We start from the raw sequence: 23,859 nt of genomic DNA on the forward strand, positions 1-23,859 counted from the left end.
TCTATGAAGATGACTTATGTCATATGCCATGTATAAGAATTATGTGAGGTTATGTATAATAAAGCATGGTTAATACTGAACTCTACAAAAGAGCACATGGCGTTTTACTTATTTTCTAATTTCCCAGTAAGATATCCACTGTGTTGATACTTTAAACAACAAGAATGACTTCGACTTTAAAAAACATTGCGGTTTTCCTCAATGTTCATCCTATTATACTCCACGTAATGACATAAACTAACCAATACCAACTTACATATTTTGTTAATTTAACGTTTGTATTAAACATATTGGTTTTTAATGTTAAGTGACTCCAAAATTAAATAAATAATTAAAACGTAGTACATATATATTCTCTGCACAGAATGTAAATTGCTATGCAAAATATTCCGACCACCTCATAATTTCCAAAACACAATTATAAAATAAATTTACTTAGTTTGCAGTTTTTATTTAATTAAAAATTGTTATCTGTTGGTGTAAAGTAAATTGTAAGATATATTAATTATTTTTTAAACACTGTGCGATTAACGGGCGCATGATTTCTTTGGTGGACTGGGTATATCGAGCGGGATAAAAGGTAATGGCGACTTTAGTTTAATTTTTCTTTTTCTTAGTATGGCTTAGTATAAAACCATTGTTAGAGTTCCTTACATTAAATTACGATTATCGCAGATGCAAGTATTTGAATTATTGATAGTCTCTAGTTAATGAAAAATTGGTAAAAACAGATCAGTAGTTATCATCAAATTTTAATGAATGCATACAGATGATACATAAATTTTGAATCCTCTTTAACCCATAAGACGTCTTGTAAAAGTTGTGGCCACTTTGGCAAAACACACCTGTAAACGATTTATTGTCAACGTTTTAGGGCTTCGAGATCAAAGGACAAATAAATTGTTTTCCCAAAGTTATCGTTCATAAATTTTGAGCTCTCTCTCTAGCGGGATTGGTTTTTGAGAATAACTAAGATTCCAAATTAATTAAAACTGATTTGCTGTTGGGTAAGTCTTTAGATGAAATGATTAATATATTTTACGATGTCTTATATTCAATAATCGAGATTCATGTCCCCATCAAAAAAAATTCTGACAAGAAATTTCCTCCGTAGTTTACACCTGAATTACGGGAACTAGTTATACGGAAAAAAATGGCACACCAAGAACACAAGACATTGTTGAATTTAGACAGTTACGACAAATTTTCATGTCTTAGATCTCAGTGTAAAGTACTCTCTAAACAATGCTATAATCAGTACGTGAGTGATGCCCAGTGTTCCATACAGGCTGACAGTAGGTTGTTTTGGAAATTTGCAAATGCCAATAAGGACCAGAATTCTCTACCTTCTGAAATGTTCCTTGATAATGTTAGGTCCAATTCTATGTCTGAATCTGCCAATCTGTTTGCTTCTCATTTCTATCCGTGTATCGTAAGGATAATATAACTCAACATCAAATACTCATAACTGATAGTGATAAGAATGTTTCTAATTATTCTGTTAGCATCTCCGAAGTCTATTAACATCTAACTAATCTGAAACCACGGAAAGGTCTAGGTCCTGATGCAGTACCTCCTATCTTATTGAAATACTGTAGTTTTGTATTAGCTCGTCCCCTATATTATACAGGGTGTAACAAAAATACAGGTCATAAATTTAATCGCATATTCTGGGACCAAAAATAGTTCGATTGAACTTAACTTACCTTAGTACAAATGTGCGCATAAAAAAAGTTACAGCCCTTTGAATTTACAAAATAAAAATCGATTTTTTCCAATATATCAAAGACTATTTGAGATATTTTGTTAAAAATGGACATGTGGCGTTCTTATGGCAGTAGTATCTTAAAAAAAATTATAGTGAAATTTAGACACCCCATAAAAATTTTATGGGGGTTTTGTTCCTTTAAACCCCCCCAAACTTTTGTGTACGTTCCAATTTAATTATTATTGTAGTACCATTAGTTAAACACAATGTTTTAAAAACTTTTTTGCCTCTTAGTACTTTTTCGAAAAATCAAGTTTTTATCGAGATATTTCGAATATTTGTCAAATCCACCACATATTTGTATATGGTTAAGTACGATCATTGATTATAAATATTCATCTAGATAGCTCACCTCTTGGTAACCGAAAGACGTATCAACAACTAGATGGCGCTACTCGAAAACCGTATCGAGATTTCTCATTCCCTCTCTGACTTGCGAGGAGGTAGGAGTAGTGTCAGGGCAGAACTTACCCTATAGGTGTATTATCTGTGACAAGTGTTGTGACAAGTTATAGCAAAATTAAAAAAAAAGGACTCACATTTTAGATAAAATGGCCTCTGTAACGTATAAGTGTGTTTACGCGGGATGTTTTGAAAGAAACGATGGAACAAATAATAATATATCTTTCTTTAAATTTCCCCTGAAAGACGTATAGTCCATTCTTTCACGGTTTTTGGTCTAAATTTTAAAGAACCGCTTGGATTGACATGAAATTTGGCATACGTATAGCTTACATGTCAAAGAGAAAAAGTGATATTGTGCCGATGTGTGCTTTTTCCCCGGGGGTGACTTTCACCCCCTCTTTTGGGTGAAAGGATATATGTCCAAAATAAGTCCGGAAATGGGTAAACTGACTAATTTTAAGTAACTTTTGTTCTATAGAGCTTTATTATTCTATTAGTTCTATTAGAGAATTATGACAGGTGATAAATAGCAGTCTGACTTTTGCATGAGAGTTTAATCTCTGTTCGGAGCGTTTAAGTCTGTTCTGTCGGACAAAATAAATGTGCCGTTTTCGTGGTCTGACCGTTCCAAATTTTTGAGCTATTCCACAATTAAAACTGTCCCTGTTCCAGTGTTCCCATATATCAAAGTTTGTCCGACTAGACACCCTTAAGCTATTAACAAATTTTCAGCTTGCTATTAATCAACTTTTTTTCATACGCGGGATCCAGACCTATAAGTATTTTGTCGAAAAAAACGTTCTTAGCAAAAATATAGCCTATAAAAAAGTAAAAAAAAATGTTGTACGCGTTAGGTCTCTGGATCTCGTAGAACCAGAGTTATAGCCAATGAAAAATAGATTCATATTCACCAAATTTCAAATAGAATATTTCGACGAGAAATATCCAAAAAATTAAGCACTTTTTGGGGAAAACCCACTATAACTTTTTTAAAGTGTTTAAAAAAAGCTTTATTTTTGGTTTTACAAAAAGTTTCTAACATTAAATTTAAGCAAGTTACGCTCAAAATAAAGTTGGTCCCTTGTGTTTTTGCAAAAAAAAATCGGGAAGACCACCCCCTAATTAGCAACTTAAATGAAATTAATCGTCACCGCTCCAAAAATTATTTTACTTATGTTGTGTTTATATGATCTGTAAAGTAAAATTTTTAAAAATTTAAATTTTGAAAAATATGCTTTTTTTCAAAATAACTTAAAAATTGTTAGAGATACCAAAAATCTCGAAAAACAAAAATAGTCAGATTTGCTTTTCTGAATATCATGTATTTTTTTGTTTTACTGTTAGACAAAAATTGATTAAGATTTGGTGTTTCTAAATTTGCATACATTCGTGATCAGTGACTCGTTCAACCCCTTTTAACTACAGCCTTTTCAATAATAAGGACTTTGAACCGATGAAACTTACAGATCATATAAACAATATATACACAGGTCAAGAAACTTGTGAAGTCGTAACGATTAAGTTCATTTAAGATGCTAATTAGGGGGTGATTTTCTCGATTTTTTTACCAAAACCAAAAGGGACTAACTTTATTTTGAGCCTAACTTATTTAATTTTGATGCTAGAATTTTTTTTTATAAAGCAAAAATGAAGATTTTTGAACACTTTAAATAAGTTGTAATGAGTTTTCCCCGAAATATGCTTCATTTTTGGTTATTTCATGTTAAAATATTCCATTTGGAATTTGACGAATATGAACCTATTTTTCATTAGCTATAACTCTGCTTCTACTAGGTGTAAAGACGTGATATATACACCATTTTTTTAAATTTTTTACAGGCTATATTTTTGCTAAGAATGTTTTTTCGACAAAATACTTACTATTTGAGTTATTTGCGAAAAACCGTCTAAAAGCGTGCGATTATTTTGTTGAAAAAATGAACATAGTCACTGACAAATAACTCGAAAAGTATTGACTTAGTGAAAAAACTCTATAGAACAAAAGTTACTTAAAATTAGCCAATTTATCCATTTCCTGACTTTCTTTGGACGAATATTTTTTCACCCATAAGAGGTGGTGAAAACCACCCCCAGGGCAAAAGCACATATCGGCACAATATCACTTTTTTTCTTTGACTTGTTAGCTATGTGTATGCCAAATTTCATGTCAATCCAAGCGGTTCTTTAAAATCTAGAAGTTTTGCAATATTTTACCGTTAAAGAACGGACTAGTAGAGCGCACAAAAATTTGGCAAAAAAACTGCGGAAATATTGATATTATATTGATGGATATCAGTGACCTGAAACAGAGGGTAATTTGCCAGTACCATTATGCAGTGGAACATATTTACCAAAGTGGCCAAACAAAGTTATTAAGGAAAAATGCTGTTCCTCTAAAATTTGCACAGTTAGCAACTGATTTAGGTGAGTACTCAACTTTGGAAATATTTTTATGTTTGCCTAATGCGCTTTGTCAATGAGAATACTATTAAAATATATTTTATATAAAATCAGTTGATATTGAGTGATTTATATATTTTTTATACAATTAAATCAAAAGAGATTTTTTTTAAATATGAATGCGTTGTTAGTATCACTCCAGAAATAACGAAGATGCTTGTTTTGCTTTAATTAAAATTATTACACATACATTTCAATCATTACCTATTTTAGGTGATACCCCACCAGTATTATGCTCGACATACGTTTATTGCGGTACGAAACGTAAAAAATCTACAAGTGGCGATTGTATGGTTAGGTCAACTCCATCGCCTAAGAGATCAAGTAGTAGTCTCAGTGATATTTCCAGTTTTGATATTAATTTGCCCACAAAACTTGAAACTGAATTGACGGAGAAGGTAAAAAAATTGGAGTATCAAGTAAATGCTTTAAAGAAGAAGTGCCGTCAGAAGAACAGTCAGCGTTGTAGAAGAACAAAAAACAGAAAATCGGCAACCAAATTCATGATAGAGGTACTGTTAGAAAATAAAAGCATATACGTGCACACTTTTGTTAATATGCAGTTTTCACACAAAACTCGTTCACAATGGAGTCACAATGAAAAGGATTTAGCTCTGGCCATTTATTATAAGTCTCCTAGTTGTTAAAAATCCATTTATTATAAGTCTCCTAGTTGTTAAAAATTTGTAATTAGATCTCTTAACTTAATCTTAACTTCACTAAAAACAATTCAAACTTGGTTGCGTGTCATAAAATTAAGAACTGGTTTAAACATTTCCTTAATTGACAAGTTGAAGAAAAAAGTAGAGACAATGGATGAGTGGGAAAAAATTTGTGTGTTAATGTTTAATGAAATTTCTTTGAAAAAACAATTGGAGTACAATAAATTAGATGACATTATAGAAGGGTTTCAAGATTTAGGTGCTTTAGGAAGAACAGAACAAACCCTAAAACCCATAACAGAACCCTAAAATTTTAATTTTACTATCTTCGTTTGAAAAGAATTAACATTCAAATATACTTATTTACTTTGTTTTGAAATATGATCTAATTAGTGATGTTTTAAACTTTCTAATGCCCAGTTGCACCAACAGACTGTAAATCAACTGATTTGCTAACCGTCAATTCGACGATTTAAATCGATGATCAATGGTTATTTTTCAAACGGGTTGCACCATTCAAAAAAACTGTTGGTTTACAAACCGACAATATATAAGTGGCAACATCGTACTTCATTCGATTATTTCATTCGAATCCGAGTGTCGTCTGTCAAAAAAGATTTGTCAAAGAAAGTTTTGTTTGTAGTTTGTAAGGTTATGTCTATGTTATGAATTGAACACTACATTGTTTTCTTGCAGATTTGTTTGTATTATACTTATCATACTATTCATACTTACGATGGAAAATAAAGGAAGCCACTTCTCTAGTTTAGAGAAAGATATAATTTTAGATTTAGCAATTAAATATAAATTTATAGTAGAAAATAAACAAACAGATGGTGTGAAAAATAAACAAAAAGCCATTGCATGGGAAAATATTAGCTTGTTATATGGGAAGATATACCTTATTTTAAATTCATCTTCATTATACTTACTTATTATACTATACAATTCATTGCGATCTCTTACAGATCTTATATTTGGTAGCATATGCATTATATCTTCCAAATCCTCAAGATGAACTTGATGATAAATCCATTTTTATAAATTATAATCTATGATGATACTATGATACTTTATTAGATAATAGAGAGATATCGAAACCCTATTTAACATCGATCCTTTAATAAAAGTTCCTTCTTCTTCTTACTCTCTTTCTTGGCTTGCATATTTGTGCATCTGTCAGTACATTTGATTGTATTGCAGCTCGTCTTGCTCTAATCAATGCTGCAACACTGAAATGAAAACCTAAAAATGTTGCCTTGATTTACCATTTTGTTAATGTTTAAATGAATAATCACTGCCTCTAGTTGTTCATGGGTAAGATGTTGCAATATATTTTGAACATTGGAATTCTTTGGTACTCCTAATTTTGTAAGTTCGATTCTCAAATTAAACTGCTTGGATACTCTTATTGGACACTTTGGAAGAATATGATCTAGATACTCAATTTTTCCGCATTCACAGTAAGATGATTATAAAAGTTCCTTTATTTTGACATAACGTGTTAAAAATGTGAAGAAAGCTCTAACTTCACTTGTTTTTTGAATTTATCGTGTTGTCGCTTCTTTGGATTAATAATTTATATATTATTGTGGGATTGATATTTGATTAAACTTTCATCATTAAAGTTGTATGTTGGGTTTTATTTATTAAAAAGAACTCTACAGTAATATTCTCAGATATAGATTATTGATGTTTTGACTTTTGACCCAAACGAATATAAAAAAGAACATTTTATTGAAGCTAGAGTTATTACAAAAAGTAAAAAGGAATATTATGTAAATAATTTTAAAGTGTTACTACTTACAGTGATCAGACATAGAATATCATTAACTCATTTATTAAACTCAATATATTTTACATTTTTGTATAGAAATTAATATTTTTTATTATAGATATAAAGAGGTAATTTCAATAAATTTTAATATCGTTAAAATTCTAGATTCAAAATAGAGTTCAATTCAACAGATATATAACAACAGGTTAACAAAATAAAACAAAGGCTCAAGTATTTATATTTGAAAATTTAATCTTTTTATAGATTAGAATCTATAAAGTTTTTAGTCAAAAGTATTAGGTAATACACTTTCATTTTCATGCCATCTTCTTTTGATTCCTATCTGTTTCGAATGTTGGAAATCATATTAGCAATCATAACCTTGCTAGCTGCGATTCGAAACAGTTCCATTGATCTTCTCCCTCTACTGGGTCTTCGCTTAGCTTTGACTGTACCTTGCAATATGTACTGCATCAGGAAGTAACGGTGTTGATTTCTCATATGTGTCCCAGATACTGCAGTTTTATGTGTTTAACGGTAAACACAATCTCCAATTCTTTTTTCATTCCTCCTAGAACATCCTTGTTCGTGATCCATTTCATGCCCTCAGTATTTGTTTATTTAAACACTGCCAAAAAAAATTAATAAAAAACCATCATAAAGGTTAATTCTTCTATTATATTTTTGTCTATCAGGAAGTTTATCTGACAGATTAGATATTAGAGGTCTTTTCATTTCCAGATAACTAATTATTGGGAAGTTTATATAGCAGTATCCTTTCTATCTTTTCAGCTCCGGATAACTAGTTAACGGGAAGTATTTCTCTGTCAGATATCTGTTAGTATCTAATCTGTCAGATAAACTTCCTGATAACTAGTTATCCAAAGGTGAAAAGAGAGGGTCATAATGGATAGTAATGAACATATTTTAAATGATAAAAGATTAAACACCAATAGCATGTATAATATTTATAAATTTATTATTGAAAACCTGCTAATGAACATAAAGTACTTAAACTCAGTCACCGATATAATATTAATATTAATTTATTAACAAACTGCAGTCCAACAAAAATAAAATTAATTTAAGCTAGCTTTAAATGTCAAACAATATTTTTAAGCAAACACACACACAATTTAGTTGCATTAGATTAGCTTCTGGTTGAAAATGTACTGCCACAGCTTCTAATATATCAATATCAACAGCACACTCATTTGCCACTATTTCAAGGTTTTCTCTATTATCTATCTATTATCTACTGCAATATTGTGTAAAACTGAACAAGCTGATATTATTCTTTGAAGAAAAGGTAACTTGCATCTCATTACATATGTTAAAATGGGAAATCTCTTCAAAATACCAAATGTTCTTTCAATAACAACTCTTGAAGGGATTTGTGATTGATTGTAAAACACAACTTCTGTCTGAATATTCTGCAATGGTGTCATGTGTCATTGGGTAGTTGTAGTTGAGGACTGGGATATCCACTATTCCCTAATAATATTATATTCTCCAGAAATTCCCCATTTTATATACCCATAATGTAAAAGTATTTAAAAACTAAAATAGTATTTTCAATTGCACTTCCATATTATTGAACGATTAGTATTATGGGATATATGATGTTCTCTAAACATCTTTAAATGACAAAATAATTAAATTTAACGTTTTACGTGGTTTTACTCTTTTCAATTATCTTATTTTAATTTTTATCAACAACTGGAATTTTATAGGTTATTGGAATAAACGTCAAACGTCAGGTAAAAAACAGTCGATTTTTTAAATAACCGCAGAAAATCGGGTGGTTAATTTTGACACATCAAAAACTGTCGGTTTTAATTGAGTAATGGTCGGTGCAACGCATTTTAAAATAAACGGGCAATCCAAATCAAAAAATCAATCGTTTATTTGTTGGTGCAACTGGCTATAATCCTGTCCGTTTATCAGCTTTTAATACCTATTGTTCCTAGGCACATGGCCCTCAACTATTTATATGTTGGAAATTCCCTGTCATTTTATCAAGATATATGTATACCAAATTTCATGCCAATCCAATGGATTCTTTAAAATTCGGAGGTTTTGCAATATTTTACCTGGGGTGAATGGGTAAGATCTGGAAAGAAATTCTGTATATCAACTTCAAATAGTTTATTTCGCATTAGTTCTGAAAATATCATTCTTTTACAAATTGCAAAAAATAATTTACATGTGAATTATCACTGCTAATTTTATTATGTATTTTCTATTTTGTTGTTTTTTTGTAGTGTATTAATAATTAAATAATTTTTAAGAAACCTCTTCACTATTTTTATTAATCAATTTTTAGCGTTTTATCTGAAGTAAAATCGGAATTCCAAAATAGAGATTACAATCGCGTTAAAATTATTTGTTAAAATGCTGAATACTACCCTTATATCGTTGTCTATTACGCCAGCCAAGCGACTCAAATTTATTTTTCAATCTTGGCAAAAATTTCAATAAATGTCGCCACCGTCCAGCCAGTTAGTACTTAGACTTGAGGGGCAAAGAGGTGTAACTGGGCGGAGTTTAACACTGAATTCGGTTTTACCTAAAGGTGAGGTATCTATGTACTTATTAATCAATGGTACGATTATGGCGACTTGGTAATAATATGATATATATAATATGGTATATACAAATAGACAAAAAAGTTTTAAAAACACTGTGTTTAACTAATGGTACCGCAATAATAGTCTAATTGAAACGTACACAAACATTTGGGGGGTTTAAAGGAACAAAACCCCCATATAATGTTTATGTAAACATATTAAAAAAGAAGCCGCCAGTCGATAAAAACTGCCTTATCGAAAAAATACTAAGAGACAAAAAAGTTTTAAAAATATTGAATATAACTAATGGTACCACAATATTAATTTAATTGGAACGTACACAAAGTTTGGAAGGGTTTAAAGGAACAAAACCCCCATAAAATTTTTATGGGGCACACAAATTTCACTGTAATTTTTCTTTAAGATGTTCCTGCCATAAGAATTCCACATGTCCATTTTCAATAAAAAATCTCTAATAGTTTTCGATATATTCGAAAAAATCGATTTTGATTTTGTAACTTCAAAGGGCTGTAACTTTTTTTATGTGCATATTAGTACTGAGGTAAGTTAGGTTCATTCGAACTATTTTTGGTCCCAGAATATGTGCTTTAATGTATGACCTGTATTTTTGTTACACGCTGTATATTCAGTGAGTCATTATCAGGTCAATTCCCAAGTTACTGGAAATTGAGTTATATAACACTAATTTATAAAAGCGATAATAAGCATGATATAAAGAACTATCGTCCTATATCTCTCTAGCGTTAGGGTAAAAGGACTTAAGTCAATAAATGGAATATTGCAGAAATAATTTTTAAAGATTTGATGAAACATGCTAAATCTATTTTTATTCTAATTAAATATTTTGTCAGCACATATGGGTCAAAAACAGCTTATTTACAATACATAATATAGTTTAATATGAAATATTGTAAAATAATAAAGTTTGATCTGACTTAAGTCCTTTGGATCAGAGAATAAAATACTTAAGTTTTTTTGACCAGATATTTTAATCATAATACACAAGTTTACATTTTAATAACAGTAATATTTAGTTTTTATATTATAATATAACTATGACGAAGTTATTCGTCATCAGAAACAAACTCCTGTAAATCTGGGTCCGTATCGTTCATACTTGTAGTTGGCAGTTCTTGATAAAAATTGTTGTATACTTCTGGTACGAGCGGTAAGAGATCTAGAAGATGTTGCTATTTTTCAAGAGCTATAGGTATTAACCCATCATACTTTTTCTTGAGTTCTATTGCACTTTGTCGACCTCTTCTAGTAAAATTAATTTCCTTAAAATTTTCTGACACTTCCAGAGAACTCTTTTAAAATATTGTAGCATATTTTTTTCTGTATTGCAGCCAACGACATTTCTGCAATTTGAACAACTCTTCATCAACATTTTTTTGCTTCTTTAAAAACGTTGTCCATTTAATGGGCGTTTTTTGTTTGTCCATCTAATGAGAGTTGCCTAATCATAAGGAGGAGCAAGGGAATGGTCGACATCGCATTACATGTGTGAATGCCCAGAGATCATAGATTTATGGTTGATCTCATTTATTGAGCTTTTCATTTGCATGACTGACATGAACATGGCAGCTACGTGCACATGTATCTGAGTAAAAGGTTATTTTAGTGACTTCAGGTGGCAGGTTCATTATTTCCTTGAAAAGACAAGAAGCGATCTCATTTGCACCATGGTGAGCAACTGATTCATGCCAGATATAACAGGAAGCTGCTCCTGAAGCACAATTATGTACAGTTAAATTGTAAGTCCAGTACTTTCTCTTATAAAAAGAAACAGAAGAAGAAGAAAACTTTTAGCGTTTCTCAATCAACAAGTGAGTGTTTTAGCACGATCAGTAAGATTTATGTCATAAACACTTACACCGGCACCTACGCGTGGACTATTGATACAGAGGACTTAAGTTTCATAAGCCGTTTATATCGGACAAAACTAAGAAAATAGCAATCGGTAAAAAGGATTTAAGTTACATATATTCGTTTGCTCAAAGAAAAATAGTCTAATGTAACTTATGCGTTGAACCAGTCTTAATAAAAACCTTATATTTTAAGATAGACTTAATTCTTTTTTACCAAAACAAACTTCTTCACAATTTACAACCAAATGTGTAGATAACTCATTTTGGCCAAAAATGGACTTAAGTCCGTTTGCCCTAACACTAGAGATCTATATTAAGCAGAATTCCAAAACTGTTTGAAGCCATATTAACAGAACATCTATCATTAGTATTTAGGCACAAAATAGCGTCTCAACAATTTGGATTTTGCAGTGGCAGATCTACAGAAGTCAACCTTCTATATTTTATTAGTTATATAACACAAGCAATGGAGGCAGGTCATTAAGTTGATGCTATTTATACAGACTTATCAAAAGCATTTGACAGAGTTAATCATGAGCTCCTATTAACTAAACTTGAAAGTTTTGGTATCACTGGATACCAAAGTTTGGGACCTTTATTGTTTAATGTGTATATTAATGATATAGTTAAAAGTTTTCACCATGGTGTGGTACTCCTATTTGCTGATGATTTAACGGTATTTTCTGTAATAAGGTCAAGTGAAGATGCTGAAAAATTACAAGACGACTTGACTAAACTTTAAAGTTGGTGCATCAATAATGGTATGGAACTGAATACAAGTAAGTGTCACGTCATGCGTTTTCATCGAACTAATAACCCTTTACTATATGATTACAGTATTAATACATCTGTTCTTTCATCACAAACTGTAATCAAAGATCTTGGAATATGGCTAGATACTTCACTAACTTTTCATGAGCACTTTAAAACCATTATTAACAAATCTTTGAGGCTTCTTGGATATATCAAACGAGTTACTTCTGATTTTACGTCCATCCAACCATTAAAGATTCTATATTGGTCGTTGGTTAGGTGAAGCAGATTGTAAATTAAAATATGTAATATAAAAAAAGCACTGGGAACGCTTCTCAAAAGAATTGGAGTATGATTTTATGGTTTACAAAAAGAAATATGGTAGGCGCTTTATAAGAAGTCAAATATAATAATATATTTGTACGATCGTTAATACAAGACTAGCACTTAATAAATAAAATTATTAGGCCAATAAATGCTTACCTTCTGATTGCTCTTTGATGCAGTGTGGGAGAGTTACCTCCCAAACAATCATCTAATTTGAACTTGTTAAGATCGTCAGTGTTCATTCTGCCCATCTTTTTGTTGATCCCTTCCAAAACCCTGATGGTAGAAGCATTTACTTCAATAACAACATCCAATTCAAACCGTTCATCTTCACAACGATACATATATTCCTCATACTGAGTTTTGCGTGAACTGAAATAAAAACGATAGATAAAATAGTGATCTTAACACTTTATGTTCGTCATTCATTATAAAAATAAGTAGTAAAATTTAAACAAAACAACTTGTAGTTAAATGTGTACAATTTGAAACATACCTAACAAAAGTACTATCTTCAGACCATGTAGGAAATGACACCCACTGATCATTCAGTACTTCCTTGCAGAGTTGCGTCCTACCGGAACATTTCAATCCTTCTTGTGCCTTTGGAATGATGCAATAACTAGCTCCAAGCCTCTTTGCAGTTGCCAAATCAATTTCCAGGGCATGATCGCCTTGAGGACGCTCGTTTCTAGCTACGTTAAATAGTACGGGTTCACTTTCATTTTGGCCCATAAATTCACGGAACCAACGAAGAAGTTCGGGAAATTTGCCAAGAAAGGGTGTAACTATTTGAATAAGTTCGGACTTTGAAACAATTTCTTGATTAAAGAGTGTGAGGCAACGTAAAAAGTTGTTGTAAACTTCTTGAGAACGGACAGCTTTTCGGACCTGTAAAGTAGAAAATTAAATTAAATAATTAACATATAAATACAAATTAAAATAATACAAAATTAAAATAACACAATTTAAAAAAAAATTAAAAATTATTAGTTATAATTGAGTAAAAAAATGCCAAGAGGCAAAAATAATTATTTATGAAACAGTTCGTGAAGTTTTTTGCGAATGCACGCGATGTTTAGATCACGAGCGGAGAGAGTGCTATACATCGCGTAAGTGATGAGAAATTAAAATATGTTGTTATTCCTGACTGAACACGTTCATAGCTGTGATTGATTTATAGAATGGTAGTCGAGATCGCTGGCTAACAGAGGGGACCAAAAACTCATGTTCTGCAAAAATTGACATAACACCTTTTTTGCCTGTACCCTTCAAATATTAGTCAGAAATAGCAACTATCAAAATATTTATATATTAAAAACTGAGTGTCAGTGTCAAAACGAATGCCAAACCTAATAAATTAATGGCGAGGACATCCAATACAATATGTCGTCATGACCAATGAGGGTGCATTTTGCGCCCTCAATTTTAAATCGTCTTTAGAGGCCAGACGAAAGACAAAAAAAGCTTTTTTTTTTCTTTGGTGTTTTAAATTATGTTCTGTTGTGATTTCTAGCATTTTTTTCGAATTTAAAATTTTATGCAAGTTCCCTATTACATAGTTAGTTCATCCATTTCCTTACTTATTTTGAACACATATTTTTTCACCCCCGAGAAGGGGCGATACTCATCCCCAAGGCAAAAGCACATATTAGCACACTATCACTTTTTTCTTTGAAGTGTAGCTATGTGTATGCCAAATTTCGTATCAATTCAAGTAGTTATTTAAAATTTGGAAGTTTTACAATATTTTACTGTGAGTGAATGGACTATAGCAACTGAAGTCACATTCGCAATAACTTACGATTTACACCACATCTCTAAAGTTTCTTTTCTATTTTTGTGCAAAACAAAGGCTAACTTTCACTTATTGTTTCTTTTTAAAATACACAAATTGGAAAACATACCTTATCAAAAAATGCGTAATCGTTTAGAGTTCCATATTTTCCAGCCTCACTTAAACTCACATCTCGACATGTTTGAGAAATTTTGTGCTTCTTTGGGGGTGGTGCATCACGGTGTTGATACGAGGAATATGGAGGAGATCTCTTAACAGTGCTTCCTGAGATATGGCTTGGTTTATGATGAACTCCGTGTCGTTCTGGCATATGATCTCTGTGGTATGGCTTGGCTGGAAGTTTTTTCACAGAGTTGGAGTGTTCAGAAACTGGTACCTGTAAATCAAAACAAATTATAATTGAAGCGCTTATTGTATAAAGGGTATAAGTCCACAACATTTAGTTTTGAGAAAAACGAAAAAAACTATTTAGTTTAGAAACTTGATGACCTATCAAATTTTGTTCTACAGATGAAATGTAGAAGAAGACTAGTAGAATGACATGTGATACAACAAACTTGGCTTTGAAAACGATTAAGGCCAAAAAGTCGTTTTTAAAAGCTGGGACTTGATTCCTTTATACAATCAATGAATAAAAGACCAAATAGTGCTGCTTTTCTACAGTTAAATTATTAATTTATTTATAAAAAAAGGTTTATTATTACAAACAAGACCTAAAATACATAACGTAAGCTAATCGAAGTAATAAAATAACTGACTCTGTAAACAAAATGCCACAAACGATGGTGGCGCCACAAGAATTATTGTATAAAGGTAATTAGTCCCGGACTAGTTCCCTTTATACGCTCAACAAATATTTTATCGTGCGATATTTCGCGTTTGGTGAGAGATACAAATTTCCTTTATAGGAAGCGGTTCAATTGTGTTTGTATTTTCAATCCACTAGCACTTAAAATAATTTTACTATTTCAATAATCATTGTTAATTATTAATTATACATTTAGAGACATAATGACAACGAAGGAGATGGCCATTTTAAAAATGGCAACATGAAATGTTTGAAGCATAAACGGAAAGAAATAGAACATAAGAAGATTGAAGTAGTAGCTAGAACAGAAGGAAAAAGAAAAGGAAGAGGAACCCGATATTGGAAAACAGAAACTTAATTAATATACAGTGGAGTAGAACAGAAAAAGAAAGCTTAGACAGGGGTACCCAAGTAGCACCGAACGGATTTATTAAGTCTTTTAAGGATGCTTTAAAACTGTAGAATAAAACTAAAATTACAACCATTTGGTTTTTAAGTAAACCTTAAGGTTGCAATAAAACCGCTTTCAGCATAAAAGGGCCCACTCTGAAAGAGGTCAATAAAACCAAAAATAACAACCTTCTTAAAACTTAAGCAACTGGTTTTAAAGCTGCTGTGAAGTGCTTTTAAAACCATGTTAAAAGACACTTTAAGTGTAGACAGTTTTATAGCAAACTTAAAAAGGTTTCGTAAATGGAGACTTTTAAAGACGATTTACCATATTAAATGATTCTTTAAACCCATATACTCCATATAGGCCAACAAATTTTTACATGTGTTATGATAGGTACATACGCATTTGTAATCATAAAATAATAAAAAGTACTTGGTTATTTCGGACTGTCAAGGTAGAAAAACACTTGCGCACCCAACTTTATCGATAATGTTAACAAAAAGAGGTCTAAATAACTCACGCGCCCTAAAATTTCTGACTTTTGTCGATTAAAGAATAAAAATAATAAAAAAATTTAAATCCGAAAAATATTAATTTGAAAGAAAATTAACTTTATCTACAATTTTAATGTTTAAATGTTAAAATAAATCGAATTTATGTCTTTAAGTCGCTTATTTATAATTTTTATGTAAGCCTTATATTGTAATCTATCATGGCTTTTAGCATCTCCAGAAAGCAATATGGCCGAAATCCAAATAAAACTATTTGGTCTATCGACAGAATTGATAAGATCAAATGGTTTTATTTTATACCTTGCCAAGAGCAAATTATTATATCCTACATAAAAGCAAGGTTGCCTTGGAATTAAAACCGTTTAGTTTTAATGCTGCTGTCAATAATGCCACTCAGTTTTAATGTGAATCTAACCTAAAATCGAGGCGTCGCGCGTCGTAGTGCTGTGTGTGTTGTATTTTTCTTTTAAAATGGACAGTTTGTTTATATTTTAAGTACTTGCGACATATTTCTTCCATACTAACTGTAAAACAAATGGCCGACCATTTTGGACATGAAAGAAGAGGGGATGGGTTTAGTTTTTGTGTTTCTAATAAGAAGCATAGTTTAGTCTATACGATAACCAAATTGATTCAGTTAAGAGCGTTTGGTTTTAACATAGCCTACTAATTGCTTTTAAGAAAGCAACTTTAAAGATAACTACAAAAATAGTTTTAAGGCATATGTTTTACTGACATAATAGTCTTGAGATCAAGTAGTTTTAATAATAGGTTTTATTAGTCATATTAGTAGAATCTTTAAAACTGCTTTAAAACTAAAAAGTAACAAACAAGCATCTAATAAAACCAAACAGTCCGGAAGTTCTTTATAAAACTGATTAGTTTTAAAGTGAACTGAGAATAAACCATTTTAAAACTACAATAAGACAAATTATCTATTAAGATTAATTAGTCTTATTTGATACTCTTATTAGATACTTTAAAACTAGTGACAAATGCCTTAACAGTTTTAAAGTTCTGGCAGTATATCTACAAGGTAACTTTAAAACCATTATCTTCTTATTTACCACAATAAAACCTTTATAAACCTAGAATAAAACTAAAATGTTTTTATTGTGCTACTTGGGTAGCATCAATAAAGTAACAATATATTTAAGTTACGATATATTTCAATGGGCATATACTTAAGAGTAGATATATGGATGGGCACAAAGGAAGCAATTATTACAAACCTAATTATATGCTATGGACCTGATGAAGATGCAAAAAAAATGGAAATAATAAGTTCTGAGACAAACTGCAAGAAGCAATAAATGATAGTGCAGCGAAAATAGTAATCACAGGAGTTATGAATGCTAGAATGGGAAAAGAAGTAGAAAAATGGAACGATGTTATAGGACCATACGGACAGGACAAAATCAACAATAATGGAAAACTATTACTTGAATTCTGTTTAGACAATATCATGATGATCATGAATACACATTTCTAACACAAAAAGATACATAAGATCACAGAGAAATCATATTGAGGAACGAACAATCAATTATTGACAACAGTGCAAAGGTGAGAAAAAGCTATGAAATAGGCCACTTGTTATTTCTGCCACTACTTGTTATTAGTAGTAGTACCGAGTTTGCTAGTACTTCACGTATTACAGATTGAATTGGAATGTTTGCATCCACAATACAGCTTGTCCCAATGGCCAAAAGGAAAGTCCTATGAATATATAGAACCATAGAACAGAACAATGTTCTAAATCCATACACTGCAACAGTAGTTGAACCCCGCTCTAGATCATGACCCCAATGTTACAGATAAAAAAATATTAAATTGATGTCCCAAGAAAACATCATCATCATCATCGGTGACCGCTGACAGCCCATGGAGGGCCATGGTCGCCCGTTGGGGTTTCTAGGCTCTAAAGTTTTACATGGTGTGGAGGCCAGCCACACGCATAACTCCTCAAAAGTTCTAAACGATATTTATCTAAAATATTACTATCTTGTTTCTTTTTTTGAGGAGGTCTTGTCGGCGTTATGTGTGCTTTGCTTGTTTGACTATAGCTGCCCATGTTTTTCTTTCCTTTGCTTGTTTTTCCCATTCTCGTATTCCTAGGTCTTTCAAATCCTGGTTAATACCATCAATCCATCTCTTTCTAGGCCTACCTCTCGGTCTTTTCCCATTTAATTCTTTTCTAAGTACTTTTTTTGTATTTCTCTTATCATCCATCCTTTCTACGTGTCCTAACCAACTCAGTCGTTTACTTCGTATTTCTTTTGTGATAGTAGGTCTGTTAAACACTCTGTTTATTTCGTGGTTCATTCTTATACGCCATTCTCCATTCTCCTGTATAGGTCCATATATTTTCCTTAAGATTTTTCTTTCCCATCTAAGTTCTAAGTTGTTCCTCTTGTTCACTAGTCAAGGTCCATGTTTCTGATGCATACATTACTACAGGTCTCATTACTGTTGTGTATATTTTTACTTTTGAATTAATAGATACTGATTTTGACTTTATGATATTTTGTAGGCTGTAGAAGCATTTGTTTCCAAGCGAAATTCTTACTGTTACCTCATCACTGTTTTTATTTCCTTCTGTTATTGTTGATCCTAAATATTTGAAACGGTCCACTCTTTCAAATATTTGCCCACTCAGAGATATGTTGCCTTTCGTTTGTACTTTTTCCCGAGTTGTTATCATGTACTTTGTCTTTGAGACATTAACTTCTAGACCCATAGTCTGTGCCGCTTCTTTAAAATATGTATAAATTTTTTCTAGGTCTTTTAATGTCCAGCTGATTATGTCTATATCATCTGCGTAGGCAACGATCTGATTGAGCTTTGTAAATATTGTACCATCCCTATCTATAGGAGTTTTCCTGATTACTTGTTCCAACGCAAGATTAAAAAGTGTTGTTGACAGTGCATCCCCTTGTGTTAGACCTTCATTAATGTTAAATTCATCGGACAGTTGATTTTGGATCCTTACTTTTGCTTTGGTGTTGGTTAGGCATAGTTTTACTAATCTGATTAGTTTTTTTGGTACATTTAACTCTTGCATTGCGCTATATAATTCCTTTCTAATTATTGAGTCATACGCTTGTTTGAAATCTACAAATAGATGATGTAGTTCGGTATTCCGCTCGTAGAATTTTTCCAGCGTTTGCCTTACTGTAAATATTTGGTCTATAGTTGACCTGCCTTTCCTGAAACCTCCTTGATAATCCCCTGTTGTTTGTTCCATTATATTATTTAGTCTTAATTCCAATATTTTGCTAAATATTTTGTATCCAACATTTAGTAGTGATATTCCTCGGTGATTATTGCAATCTAACTCTCCCTTCTTACTCCCTTCTTATGTATAGGGCATATCACTGCAATTTTCCATTGTTCCGGCATTATTTCTGTGGTCCATATTTCTAGTATTAACTTTGATATTTCACTCTGTATTCTATGTCCTCCATATTTTAACATTTCTACAGTTATTGTGTCGCATCCTGGGGCTTTGTTATTTTTCATTTTTTTTATTACCTCTTTTATTTCTGCTTCTGTTGGTGCATATTGGTCTACTTCAATCTCTCCTACTAATCTTAGCTCTTCTGTTTCGTAACGTTGATTTGGTTTATTCAACAGTTCATTAAAATGTTCTCTCCACCGTTTTAGCACTCCTTTTTCGTCTGCTATTAAGTCCCCATTTTTATCTTTGCATAATTTTGTTCTTGGTTGGAAACCTTTTTTTTCAAGATTTATTTCCTTATAAAATAGTTTTATTTCACGTTTTTGTTCATATTCTTCTAGCCTTTCAATCTTATCTTTATTGTGTTTCCTCTTTTTAAATCTTAGATGTTTTTTTAATTGTCGTCTTCTTGTAGTATATTCCTCTTTGGTTTCTTCCGTACTGTTGTTCAGCAATTTAAGCCTAGCTTGGTTTTTTTGTTCCATTAGTCTCTGGCAGTCTTTGTCATACCATCTTTTTTGGCTAGGTTCTTTGCTTTCCCCCACTACTTCTTTTGCAGCTGTTATCACTGCTTCTTTTAAGACCCTCCATTTATCTTCAATATTTCTGACCTGATTTTCATTTACTTGATCATACTGTTCAATTATGTTCTCTATTTTCGTTTCATATCTTGCTCTGTTTTCCTCATTAGAGGCCAATATATCTGAGGCGTATTTGATCTTTTTTTCACCTTCTTCTGTTTCTTTGGCGGTAATTTTTTGTTTATATTTAATTAGCACAAGGTGGTGATCGGAGCTGCTGTTTGCCCCTCTATGACTTCTCACATCTGAAATGTCTGAAGCATGTCTTGCTCCTGTCCCAAGAAAACATAACTAATATATTATGAGGAAAATAAAAAAGATCCTAAAATATCACAATTTTGCTATAACTCAAGACAAACAATCAATATAGTTTTTCTCAAAGCTCCCAAATAATCTAAAATTTTACTATGAATAAAAGCAACAAAAGACAAATATCATGCCCCAATAATAATAGAGATAACAAAATATTAAATTGATGTTCCAGGAAAACATACATTATGAACCGAATAAGAAATATTCTAAAAGAATCCATTTTCCTATGTACTAAGAGAAAAAAATAGAACAGTAGAATTTTCCTAAGAACTGCAAAATAAATAAAAAATTTATTATGAATAAAAGCAACGAAAGAAAAGCAGGTTGAAGATAGGAAGAGTGCAGAAGTACTGCAGAAATTCTGGAGGAAATAGAAAAAATTGAAAATGGTGAGGATATACCGGATGATATATACATTTTGCCTCCAGATAATAATGGCTGGTTAACGGATTCGGATTCTGGAGACGAGGAATGTAATGATCCGGATAGACTAAATGGAGGTCAATTAAATGCCCATGCTGAAGTATAATTTCAGAATCATGAGAAAAACATAGAAAATGAAGTTCTTCAAGAATCATCTGATTTTAATGTAAAACATCGAACAAAGAAAATAAAGAAAATGCCACGCAAATGGTTGAACGTGATAAATTTGCCAACATTACATGCTGCTTTCAATCTACCGAGATTACCAGTTTTAACACTTACTTCGAAAGTAACCCAGTTCAATTTTTTGAATTGTTCATGAGCAGAGAAATAATAGAGTATTTAATTAAAGAAACAACAAATTACGCTGCCTCGAAAAATACGAATATTTCAATTGAAATTGACGAATTGTAGGTATTCTTGGGAATTTTAATTTTAAGTGGTTACGTTCCATTACCAAGGCGAAGAATGTATTGGGAAAACTCCGATGATACACATAATATTTTAGTAACGAAATCTATGAGACGCAATAGATTTGAAGAGATATTTAGATTTTTTCATGCTGCAGACAACAACCACCTTGCCGAGAATGATAAATTGGCCAAGATTAGACCTTTCATTGACAAATTAAATACAAAGTTTTTAACGTTTGCACCCATTAAAAATCAAATTTCTATCGACGAATCTATGATTCCCTACTTTGGTCGTAATGGGTGCAAACAATCTATTCGTGGCAAACCAATAAGATTTGGCTATAAAGCATGGGTAATGGCTTTATCAAATGGATATTGCCTAAATTTTGACATATACAGGGTGTCCCGAAAAGATTGGTCATAAATTATACCACACATTCTGGGGTCAAAAATAGTTCGATTGAACCTAACTTACCTTAGTACAAATATGCTCATGAAAAAAGTTACAACCCTTTGAAGTTACAAAATGAAAATCGATTTTTTTCAATATATCGAAAACTGTTAGAGATTTTTTATTGAAAATGGACATGTATCATTCTTATGGCAGTAACATCTTAAAACAAAATTATAGTGAAGTTTGTCCACCCCATAAAAATTTTATGGGGGTTTTGTTCCCTTAAACCCCCCCATACTTTTGTATATGTTCCAATTAATTCGTTATTGTAGTACCATTAGTTAAACACAACGTTTTTAAAACTTTTTTGCCTCTCAGTATTTTTTCAATAAGCCAGTTTTTATCGAGATGCTTCTTCTTTTTTAATATATTTACATAAAAATTTTATGGGGGTTTTGTTCCTTTAAACCCCCCAAATGTTTGTGTACGTTCCAATTACACTATTATTGTGGTACCATTAGTTAAACACATTATTTTTAAAACTTTTTTGCCTCTTTGTCTTTTTTTGACAAATCACCTTTTATCGAGATATGGCTTCTTTTTCAAAATATACCTAAAAATGTAAATTATAAATACATTTTCAGATTATTAACAGGTCTCTATAATCGTACTAAACCATATACAAATATGTGGTGGATTCGACAAATATTCAAAATAAGTCGATAAACACTGGCTTATCAAAAAAGTAGAAAGAGACAAAAAAGTTTTAAAAACATTTTGTTTAACTAATGGTGTCACAATAATAATTTAATTGGAACATACACAAAAGTTTGGGGGGGTTTAAAGGAACAAAACCCCCTTAAAATTTTTATGGGGTGCACAAATTTCACTTTAATTTTTTTTTAAGATGTTGCTGTCATAAGAATGCCACATGTCCATTTTCAATGAAAAATCTGGAGGGGTTTTCGATATATGAAAAAAAATCTATTTTCATTTTGTAAATTCAAAGGGCTGTAACTTTTTTTGTGTGCACTATTGTATATAGGTAAGTGAGGTTCAATCAACATATTTTTGACCCCAGAATCTGTGGTATAATTTATGACCATTCTTTTCGGGACACCCTGTATATCAGGGCCGAAAATCAACAACTGGTGCTGATAAGAAGTGTGGATTAGGAGAAAGTGTGGTGTTGACCTTTGCAGAGATTTTGCGAAACACATACAAAGATATAAAATTTTCCTTCTATTTTGATAACTTCTTTACGAGCATATCTTTGATATCATCAATTGCAGAAATGGGGTTTAGTGCCACTGGAACTGTACGCGAAAACAGAACAGAAAAGTGTCCTTTATAAGATAAAAGCAGTATGACAAAACAACCAAGAGGATATTATTGTAGCTCTTTTGACGACAGCACTGAAATTGCGGCTGTAAAATCGAAAGATAATAATGTTGTCACCTTGTTATCTAATGAGCATGGAATTGAACCAATCCAAAAATCAAGCCGATATTCAGCAAAAGAAAAACAAAAAATTCAAATAGATCAACCATTTGTAATTTCGCAATACAACACATTTATGGGCGGACTCGACTTGATGGACAACAACATTTTGAACTATAGAATAAAAATACGTGGAAAAAATGGTACTTTCCAATATGGATATGGATGCTGGATGTTTGTGTAACTAATGCCTGGACACTAGCACGACAATTTGGATATAAAGATGACAACTTAGAATTTAGAAGACATATAGCTTGTACATTATTGTCTAATTATGGAAAACCAGCCCGTTCTACTGGACCTCAAAATATTGCAATAATTCCTGCTCCATCCACATCAACACAGCATCTAATTATTACTGGTGCTCAAAGAAGAAGATGTCGTGTATGTTCAAATAAAACTACAAAAGCATGCGATAGATGTGAAATTCCACTCCACGATAAATGCTTCAAAGATTATCATACAAACTATTTTAGGCCTTAATAATATTTTATAAGTAATATAATTAAACTATGCCTGCTTCACTGTTTTTATTTTAGGGAGTAAATGTTTAATTTGTTAGAAGAAAATAAAATAAAATGTAATTGCATAAAAGGTATTATTTTTATTTTGTACCCCTATGTGCCCAACGGGTCGTTAACGACCCAGCC

General features: G+C 31.6%; 1 protein-coding gene across 3 annotated transcripts in view; it reads right to left on the minus strand.

Annotated features, from left to right (window-relative positions):
• The window catches only part of LOC114331034 (paired amphipathic helix protein Sin3b), a 125,151-nt gene that overhangs the window by 43,077 nt on the left and 58,215 nt on the right, over window positions 1–23,859 (minus strand). For all 3 annotated transcript variants that reach the window (XM_028280494.2, XM_028280495.2, XM_028280496.2), the window contains exons 4-6: window positions 14,522–14,788; window positions 13,111–13,505; window positions 12,771–12,986 (exon numbers count right to left, since the gene is read on the minus strand). In XM_028280494.2, the coding sequence (XP_028136295.1) occupies window positions 12,771–12,986; window positions 13,111–13,505; window positions 14,522–14,788 (878 nt within the window). The remainder of the gene's footprint in view (window positions 1–12,770; window positions 12,987–13,110; window positions 13,506–14,521; window positions 14,789–23,859) is intronic.

The sequence above is a fragment of the Diabrotica virgifera genome, chromosome 7 (genome assembly GCF_917563875.1).
Source record: "Diabrotica virgifera virgifera chromosome 7, PGI_DIABVI_V3a".
Lineage (NCBI taxonomy): Eukaryota > Metazoa > Arthropoda > Insecta > Coleoptera > Chrysomelidae > Diabrotica > Diabrotica virgifera.